This window comes from Mobula hypostoma, chromosome 3 (genome assembly GCF_963921235.1).
Source record: "Mobula hypostoma chromosome 3, sMobHyp1.1, whole genome shotgun sequence".
NCBI classification, from domain to species: Eukaryota; Metazoa; Chordata; class Chondrichthyes; order Myliobatiformes; family Myliobatidae; genus Mobula; species Mobula hypostoma.
The window spans coordinates 54,212,462-54,222,803 of record NC_086099.1 but is presented as its reverse complement, the minus strand read 5'-3'; the positions used below and the strand labels follow the sequence as shown (position 1 = coordinate 54,222,803).

The 10,342-nt window shown below is 33.8% G+C and overlaps 1 protein-coding gene across 1 annotated transcript; it reads right to left on the bottom strand.

Moving 5' to 3' along the window:
- Positions 1 to 5,400: 5,400 nt before the first annotated feature.
- On the bottom strand, positions 5,401 to 10,037 carry LOC134343414 (fibroblast growth factor 9-like). The gene is made up of 3 exons (XM_063042115.1): positions 9,764 to 10,037; positions 8,272 to 8,375; positions 5,401 to 5,646 (listed from the first exon to the last, which is right to left on the bottom strand). Exons 1-3 carry the CDS (start codon positions 10,035 to 10,037, stop codon positions 5,401 to 5,403), a joined length of 624 nt encoding a protein of 207 aa, XP_062898185.1.
- Positions 10,038 to 10,342: the final 305 nt, after the last annotated feature.

The window sequence follows — 10,342 nt, the reverse complement described above, 5'->3', positions numbered from 1 at the left end:
GACAGGCTGTGTTGAATCTTCCAGATTATACTTACAACGCAATCATACTGTTCCAAATGGAAATGGAAGTTAAATGCCTTTTCTCTGATGTTACCGTTACTGTGTGAAAACATCTTCAACTACCTTTACTGAAGACAAATTCTCCATCATTCTGGTTTGCAATTTATTTTTTTTTTGTTTGCAAAAAACTAAAATGGAATAATTCTTCAAATCAATCAATACAAATTGTACCAAAATGTAAATGAAGCCAGATTATACAGTCTCCAGTTTTATTTTATTTATAAAGAAATAAATAAATAAATCATTGCAATAGAAGGAAGTTACTTTGCCTATCATCTCCATGCCAGCCAGAAAATGACTATTTGGATTAATCCTATTTCCCAGGTGTGGCTCTTCCAGAAATCATCCATGTATTGTATATATGTGGTAGGTGTTTACTGAGGTCTGCTGCTTGACCACCTTCGATGAAGATTTTATGCATTGATACAGCATTGGCATTAGAAATATTGTACTAAAATCACTGTGCAGCAAAATTATTGAAAATCTTTTCAAAATTAATATGCGCTGTCCAAAAGCAAGATTGCATTTTCTGATAAAACAAATGGAAAATGAATAGCCCTGTATTTATTTAGGGTCCATGAGAGGCTTCCTCTCTGATTTTATATCAGAGAATCTTTATTTGTATTTAAATGTATTTATATTCAATTTAAAAAACCTTATTTTGTTTTTGTTCGTATGATTGTCGTGGATTGTCACGGCAGACAAATAATGGCACTAAAAGATAAACAATTCAAAGAGCTGGTGTATTTTTTTATAATCTGTTAGATGATCAATTCAAAGTTCTACTTTTATCTTAAGGCTTTAATCTTTACCAAATATCTCGTTATAATAAAATGTCTAGACTACCAGGATATTTTACCACTCATGAGTTGTCAAGTAGGCCAAAATGAATGCAATAAAATATATTTCTAATGTTCTTATTGAATATGCCCCAATTATATTAAATTCTATCGCATTTAAAAAATGTTATTGATAATTTTACCATCATAATTCTAACCTATAGAGAACATTTTCTAATCTTAACATATCAGCACTTATTGGAGGAATGCGTTTGAATCCCACCATTATAGTTGAAGAATTCATATTTGATTAATTAAATCTGGAATTCAAGAGTTAGCATCAATAATTGCTGTAAGAACCCATATAGTCCACTGATGTCCTTCAGGAAAGGGAATTTGTAATTTTTACCTGACCTAAAATATGTCTATAGACCTACAACCATCATATCTAGAATAAAAATTTGGATGGACAATAATGCGAGAATGAAAGTGACCACCACATCTTGTGTACAAAGTCATTCTTTTCTCTTAACATAATGTTTTCTCATCCCCCAAGAAAAGTCTGTCAAACCGTACATATATATATCACCAGCATGTTTTAGCAATAATAAAATTATTTTTATTTTAATTTGCAAAAAGACTACCAAGCTAGCTGAGAAATAAAGTTTTTAATAACCTGCCTCATGCTTAACTACAATAGTGTTAAATGAGTCTAGTATTCACGATAAAATCCATCAATAAATGCATTAAATTAGAGGAATATAACTGACAATTTGATTTGTATGTCTTAATGGTATTATCTAAGTGTACAGGTATTTAAAAACTAAAAAAGTAAGCTGAGATAAATTAGCTACAGTGCAACCCTGGAAACGTAGTGCAATAAAGAATATAAAGAGAAGTTTAAAATGAACAGAATAATTAGGTATGATATCATCAACTAGAACATCTGAAATGTTTTTTTCTAAAGTTAGTCTTACTGTTAAGCATTTTCTACTAAATTTGATGTGTATACGCTTATCGTTCATAGCAGATGCAGCATGTAAAATGAATGAAATTATATTTGTTTAAATACCAATACAATAACCAAAAACAGTGTCTCATCACATATTTACAGAAAACAATCATAAAGCCTAGAGTACCAACTGTTACAATGGTCTTATAATTCTTAAATGAATTCTTCCAAAGTTGACAAGTCAGATTTTATATTAACAGGATCTTCAGCACAACCACATAAAACAGCAGATTAATAAAATTATATCAAGTACTGTGGAAATAATAGGTGGCTTGGTGAACATCAATTGAATTTATCTAATCCTTGCATGATGATGGGAACTAATTCTTAAACATGTCCTTCAGTGCGGCCACGATGAAAAGAAATTGAGAAAGTCAATGGGAAAACTGAGATTTTGCAACTTTTTGTGCTCAGCTGAAGAGTTTTTCACCAGAAGCTGATTTTGTCCTTAAAACCGGCCATGCTCATTGGTCAAGATAATCACATCACAGATTTCTACCAATTGGGCATATGTATAAACCTTCCAGGAAGAACTTGCAATTTACCTTCTTTTAACGCATGGGGGAACTGCTAAAAATGGTTAAAATCAATAAAGTTTAGAGTATGTCAATGAAGCTAAAAAATGGTTCTGTACATGTTTTTTTTAAGTCATCTTACTCATAGCTGCTAAATTAGACGTTCATCTAAAATGCTTATCTTTTGTAATAAGTCCATTTCAGCCATATAAATAAATAAAGATTCATCAGGTCACCATCCTAAAATATATCGAAGAATATTTTTCACTTAAGCAAAAGAAATAAACAATTACATTCTTAAAAAAATCTCAGACTCATCTCATTCCTGAAAGGTTATAAGTTAACGATTATGCAAACACTTTTAAACATTAACTTAAAGAGTCACTGCTCTTTAAAAAACCAATACAATTTGCTCATAGACTATTAATGACTGCTATTATGACCAAAATAAAAAACGTTTAAGTGAACCATAAATACATAATAAATCAGTTATGCTAGAAGGGATGTTTTATTCTTCTAAATTAATGAAACATTGTAGAATAAATGATGTAGTCCTGCAAAGATATCATTGCATGATTTTGTATGGATTTGGTGCAACAACGTTATGTGCAACTATGCAACTATCAATTTGTAAAAAAGAAAAATGTTTTATTGTAATATGTTGTGTGTTGTGCTGGTCTCATCTCCTAAATCTGCTTTAAGGTGAGGTATTGCATTGTTTCTAAGCTACCCCAAATGTTCCTTTCCCAAAGGTAAGTATACACTTATGGTTACCTTTCAATGATCAACATTGGGATGCATTAGTATATGAGGACGAAGACATTTGGGAAAAGATTATTGAATCATTTAAGACTGTTCCTTCGCATATATTAAGAAGTAGGCAGATGATTCACTGGACATAGAGGTTAGCATAGGTATCATATCTTAAAAATTGGTGTATTTTTTGAATAACATGCTCTTTAAGACCTACGATTTTTCCTGTTAAGCGATATTTCATAATATGTTACCAATTCTATTGGCAATTGACAAGACATGATTAATCAATCCCATGAATGTTCACTTGAAACGTTAAAGTGTACTACACCCATGATCAAATGGAGCAGTATAGTACAATAATATTTCCATGGAATACTGCACTTATTGTCATCACCTGAAAGATCTATAATTCAAAGAGACTGTTAATGCAGTTAATTTCTGAAGATAATTCCTAATAGTCACTTGAAGATGGTGGAGACCAACTCTCATCTGATGTACTTTAAAATATATTCTGAAAACATTGAAGAGATGGACCCAAAGCTATTTCTAAATATTAATACTGTTTATGAACATTAACACAGAAAGATAGTGGCTGTATATTTGCTTCAATCCTCACTCAAGCAAAAGTGGCTTTTATGAATTATAATATAATGATCAGATATTCTATGTATATATTACATGATTTTGACTTAAAACATATGTAGAACTCTCATCAATAATTAAACTATATCCACAAAAAAAATTCATATTTGCCCTAGATAGTGAATTTGTGCAAATATGTAAAATGGGCAATAGTGAAATTTACATCTCCTCTTATTTCATTAGACTCAAGAGCAACAATTCTATCTTTAAACTAAAAAATGCTTGTCTTAGAGTAAATAAAAAGTCAGGATACTGATTATTCTCTGTTAATTTATTAAAATTATATTATAAAGCACTTTAAACTCAAAGTTTTCAGTTAGTATTAGATTAGGTTACTGCAGTACCCATTGAAACAATGTCAAAATCTTCACTCCGATATTTGTTTTCACAGTGTGGTTGTCTGAATAGTTGTTAATTGGGATATTCCTAAAATACAAAAAACAATAATCATCACTGATACCTAATAGTATTGTATCAAAGTGAAGAGTGATGTTAGAGAGTTATTTCGCATAAGCCATTGAATAACAAAAGAAAAACCCTTTTACGATTCTCATTGGATGAAAGTTCAACAAAATATTACTGCGAAATAAACTCATTCCATTTGCTTCCAATCAGGTAGCAAATATTACTATAGCCTTATTGTAGAATTAAAATCTAATCCCCTAATTATGAGAAAGTGTTGTTCTTTCAAGATTTGTTCTTAAATGAAGAAGACTCTGTGCCTATAAATTATTTTCAATACTTTAATTCCCTTTTGAACATGTGCTGCATTTAGTACAGAAATGGAAACAGTTCCTTATGAAACAAAAAAGAAACTGATGTTGTCTTACAGTACAGTCAAGAGACAGCTACATTTGTGGATTATAAAAAATGCTTCATGATAGGGAAATCTATGTTTGTAATATTTCCTGGTGTATTGAGAAAATCCTCTGAATTAATATTAGCACAGTTCATTTTGTGTTTCTTTAAATCTTACCTGTACAGTTCTCAGTAAAAATAAACTCTGTTTCATAAATAATTATATAAAATAAATATATGCAATTTGGAATTGTATAAATACATCCATCTAAAAAGACCTGTAAAGGCTCTTGTCCAAGGTTGCCCAAGGCAACGTGAGTATAAGTTCTGAGCAACATTTTTGATGGAGGCCACACTATTGTGCTATAAATTACAGTAACTCATTCATTGTCCTGATACTCTGTAGTAAGAGTGAAAAGTCTAGCAGTAGTCTTCATATTGGATAACATAGGTTGACCTTTAGCATTTCTCCATCAAGTCCAAGTGGTGCTTATCCACAGTGATACAAAGGAACATTCTTGTAGCACTACTCTGTCAATGTAATTTCTCAGTGAAAAGGCACCTGCAGCATCATATAGCAAAGTCTACAATCGACACATACCAATTCCCTTTGTCTGCTGCTATTTATAGCATTACTGATGTCCATAAACTGTGAATGCCTAGCAATAAGATGTAAAGATCCTGAACAGGTGATTACACATCAGAAATGCTTTTCATTTGATGACAGTAAGGCCACCTCCTTTCCAAACCATTCTCTCAACCAGATGTAGCCATGGGAAGCTCATGTTTCTGCGATGAAGAGAGTAAATAATTCTTCGTCTTCTGATGTTGGGTTGTTTCAGCTATAACCTAATAAATCTTTATAGAGTTCAGGTACTTTCTCTGGATTCACAGGTCTTGGCAAAAAATGAGTAAACTTCTGGTGCCTTTTGGATCTGCTCCCATCTCTTGGAGATCCGTCTTTATTGAGTGCAACAAAATATCGCCGCCCCGTGTCACTGTGTTTATATAGGTTGGACGAATATGTGTTATACCAATTTTCTTCAAATTGTTCTCTAAAGATGCACTCAGCTGTCAGCTTTTCCTAAAAGGAAAATAACAGATAATAATGTATCACTTACTGCAACAAAATAGTGGGATAATATTTACATTTATAAACATAAAATAAATTTGATGAATGTAACTTGTTGAATTTAGTGCTTAGCTAATAACACATCTCAAAATGGGAAAACTATATTTAAACCTATATTTGTTTGCAGGTATGAACAGATTATTTCAGTGAAATTCAGTAAATTTAATCACAGGAGCGCACGTGGGCATTCTCCAATTGGAATAGGGGCAGATTGGAAGATGTTTCAATTGAGATAAGCCACTCCAACAACTACACTACCCATACCCCACAAATACCATAACAATAATGATTAGGCATATTGAGGGTGTATATGTCTGTAATGTGCTCCTTCTTAACATGCTCCTACATAAATGGTCAGATTTAGTCAGATTTCTGAATGGACCATGAATCCAAGAACACTACCTCACTATTTCTGCTCTCTTCTTTGCTCTACTTATTGATATATTTCTCTCTCTCTCTCTCTCTCTCTCTCTCTCTCTCTCTATATATATATATATATATATAAAAATTCACAGTTTATAGTATATTTTATGTATTGCACGTGTTGCTCCCAAATGACAAGTTTTACATCATACGTCAATGAGAATAAACATGGTTCTCATTCTGAAATTTCAACTGTTGCACTGTTGCATCTTCCCTGTCAGGAATATTGGATCACAGGGGTCTAGTTCAGAACAAAATAAGGGTATGTTCATAAGGCAGCTAACCCAATTTGTTGTATTCGTATCTGGATGGCATGAGTCCTATTAAGATGATAGACCTTTGCACTCAAACTACAGCAGTTCTTGTGTTTGAAACACGAACCCTCCAACAACAAGAAAAACTTGCTAATGAATAACTTTACTTCATATATCCAGCAGTTGCAGTTTTCTTTTTTGATTTTCTAAAAAACTTTCATAGGTTTACTTCATAAATAATGCAATTATTAATGTAATGTTGGTTTATCTGTGTTTGTCTGGCTCTTCACAACCTGACTGTTCATGTGTTTGATCTACTACCTAATAATTAAGCCATTCTTCTAACAAATCTAACCATGATGCTGCAACCACATTTAGTCATCAATGATAACTTTTTCCAATTTTATTCTTATCTTTTGTAAATTAAGTTGGTACTGAATTATTTAAACAAAATGGCCAATACTTCAATACTTCACTTTAAAAAATCCACATCAATATTATTCCTAGTTGTAAATAGTATTACAAGTATTTTGTTATTTATACACCACCTGCTGGAACTTCATTCTATTGCAGCAAAAAATGTGGAATGTATAATGTGACTGTTGATAAACCAAAATCTCTATAATGATCCCATTAATCAAGCTAATCTGTCACATATTTCTTGTGTGGTGTTAATATTATATTGTATTAATCAATTGCTATTACAGTTATAAATTTAATAATATTCATCACTACTTTATGCACTGTTTATCAGCAAGTATACTATTTGAATATGACAATTTTTATGTACATTATCTTATCCATTGTACAAGAATACTTGCAAGAAGAAAAGTGTAAATATAAAATTCAAATATCATTATAACAACACACTTCCTGGATTAATATTTGAGCTGGCTATATTCAACTTAAATGTTACAATTACTGGTCATTAATTCAAAGAAACATGCCAATACTTGCCAATAATTTTCTAAATATAGCACAGATTTTTTTACATGCTGGAGCATTGGTCAGTAACGTTGTTTAATCAAAGTCCAAGATCCCTCTATAGTATTAGGATAACTGTTTCCAACACCATTTGTGTTTACTATCTCACTAAGTGTGATTGCTTAAGTAGCATTACAGTATTTAGCACTGAAATGTAAAATTTGGACATTTGTGTCCCTTGACAACCAAATTGAAATGCATGTAGTAAATACACTATGTGATATATTCTTAAAATGTCAGATAAATTGTTTCTAGGCATTCATGAAATGGCCCATGAACCAGAACCAATACCTGGAGGCAATTATTCAAATTGTTCATCCTCAGATTTACCTTTTCTGTGAAATATATCACAAATAAGCAATATTTCCATGCCCTGTTACTCTAAGATTGCCTATACCGAGAAATTCTCAGCAAGCCATGACACACTTCAATAGATATTTAGCAAAACTGGCAGGAAACAAACATCTTATTTTAGTGAAAGTATTTCATTTTCATGCTTTTGACATGTTGGGTAAAAGTGGCACAAGTATAAGCTTTGCACAAGTGAAAAATAATGTCAGCACAATATCATGGGACAAGAGGCCTGTATTGTGCTGCAATGTTCCATGTTCTAATAGCTTAAAAATAATGAAAAGAATATAAAACTTCCCCATTATTGCACTATTACAAATTTTAATTCATAATAATGAAGATGTATACTAGAGTGTAAAACCATATGCATTTTACCATAGCTCTCAAACTCTTCCTGGTGTATTTGCATAAGTATTACAATATTTCACTATTTATAAATATAACTTTATGGAAACAGAGAGCAGTATAGCCCATCTAAAATATTGTAGATATTGTTAATGTCCACACTCCAATATCAACTTCATTTTCTTTTTCTCTGATATAAGCTTTGGAATTTATTACCTACCGAGCCATATAATTCTCCTTTGTCGTTCATTCCCAGGTACAGTCCACTATCCACTCCTCTAATGCTGACCAGCCCTACGGCTATACTGATGAACTCCAGGATCCCTAAGAGAAAGTGGGAAAAAACGCATTGAAAGTTTGCATTTTCAAAGCCATTTTGCATAAACTACATATTTAAATGTTCGTGTTAGTCCAACTGTCGCACGTTCCGAATTGCGCATATCAAAATCCCTGTGAAAGTATGGAATTTTGAGTCATCAGAATAATGTGATATTTACTTTTAATTAGACGTGCATTTCGAAGATTAAAGTACCATGCAATATCTAGAATTTCCGCAGGTGCATGCCAGAAGCAGAAAGTACTTTAGCTACTGTCCAATGTTATTTTCCTGATAACAAGGAGGATCGTCCTATTTAGATTATAATTTTGGAAAGATTTTAATAAGATGACATTTACCGGAAGAGTATTTGAAATTACCGAATGTCAAATTCTGTCTGCGCCGCTTCCCCAACCAACCATGTTGGATAAGAGCCAACCTGCAATCGTATCTTTGACATTGGGTACCTACGCATTCAGGGTGGGGAAGCGGGGAGAATCACAACCGCGGGGAGCGACTCTCCGGAGAACTTATCGCGGAGAAACGGTTACAATCTAAAGGTTGAACTATAAGAATCTAGGCTCTGGAGATTGCGTTTTGTGAAGGTCCACAGAGGAGCGGGTATGCAGGAAATTCGACCAGTCATCTTATGGCTCGGCACACGTTGTGTAGTGAATTTCATTGAATTCCCTATGATGTTGAAAGTTCCGGCGGTCGAGGATTGTATCGCTGCGTTCACTGCGGGCAGGCGATTTCATACGCTTTAATAGGGGATCTTACAATTCTGAATTATGTCCATATAGTCTCAAGAAAACCAGTAAATTCTCGCGTACGTTGCAGTAAATAAGTTGTTAAACTCGTTAACAGGAACGCGTGTGCCTCAGGTATTGAATGTGACAAGAAGTGTAATTTATCTTCTGTCTTGACCACATCAGTAAGAAGGTGTATAAGGGTCCAATGAAAGGTAGATGTTTAAAAGAACGTCTCGAAATGTTTGATGTCTTGCTGAGTGATGTCTGCGGAGTTTCTCTCTACAGTGTGTTAAAGAGTCCCCAAAACGTGGTTTAAGTGTCTTACAAATATTTTTAAAGGGGTCCATCTACTTCGTAAGTATCAGAAAATAGGTGCCTCTCAAAAGCAGTTATTGCAATCCTGAAGGAAGAAATGATGCACAAAAGAGAACCAAAGGGCACTAATAGCTAAACTTGGGGGATATGGTCCAAGAACCGTAAAATCTTACCGATCCGGAACAACCTATTTCTGACTGTCAGCGGAGGAAAATAGTCTTAATGGCTGTAGGATATTATAGCGTATGTTTCTGAATTTTGGCATATAAGAAGAAAAATGTCTATGATATTGGATTGCTTGTTTTACTTTTTAAAGAGGCATTGCCTACCGAATCGGCTGTGGTCTCGCCTGGTCCCCTGCACTGCTCCACCTGGAAGGATCTCCAAATGAAAGCCAGTCCTGCAATAAAGCTGCCTCCTTCGCAAAATCCCCTGCAAGTGCGCTAAGTCCGTGGTGGTGCTGCGAGACAGCCTACTTTCGGTCTGGGCGAGGTGATCGCTAAGAAGGACCGGCGCGTCCACCGCAGGAAGAAAGAAAGGGGCTGCCACATGTCCACCGTCTAGACCGCCCAAGTAGCTCCCGATTTCGGTTAACGGGGCCATGGCGAGCCGCTGTGCACAATCAAGGAAATAGTCCAAATACTGAAATAGAAAATGACAAAAGAAAAAAACAAAACAAAAATGAAGAGATAAGCTTCTGATTATATATTTTTATCTCTGCTTCTCACTCGGTCTTCTTGTTCTATCTGTTTCCTAAAGGCGCCTGGAGTAACATATTCTAGTTTGATGCTGTTATGAAAACGGATCAGGTTAGCCGACTGTTTATACCGTACGTAAATACGCCCTCGGGGCATATGCTAATAAATTCGTCTTCAGATCGCCAAACTTTTTTTCGTTTACTTTCCTAT

What these genes read in the sequence shown, in the direction of transcription:
- LOC134343414 (XM_063042115.1), bottom strand. Translation starts at nt 10,037, where the DNA reads ATGGCCCCGTTAACCGAAATCGGGAGCTACTTGGGCGGTCTAGACGGT. An exon ending in GCGAGACCACAGCCGATTCG is followed by an intron (nt 8,376 to 9,763) that starts GTAGGCAATGCC and finishes ACTTTCTCTTAG; the next exon opens with GGATCCTGGAGTTCATCAGT. An exon ending in AAGGAGAATTATATGGCTCG is followed by an intron (nt 5,647 to 8,271) that starts GTAGGTAATAAA and finishes TTTTCCTTTTAG; the next exon opens with GAAAAGCTGACAGCTGAGTG.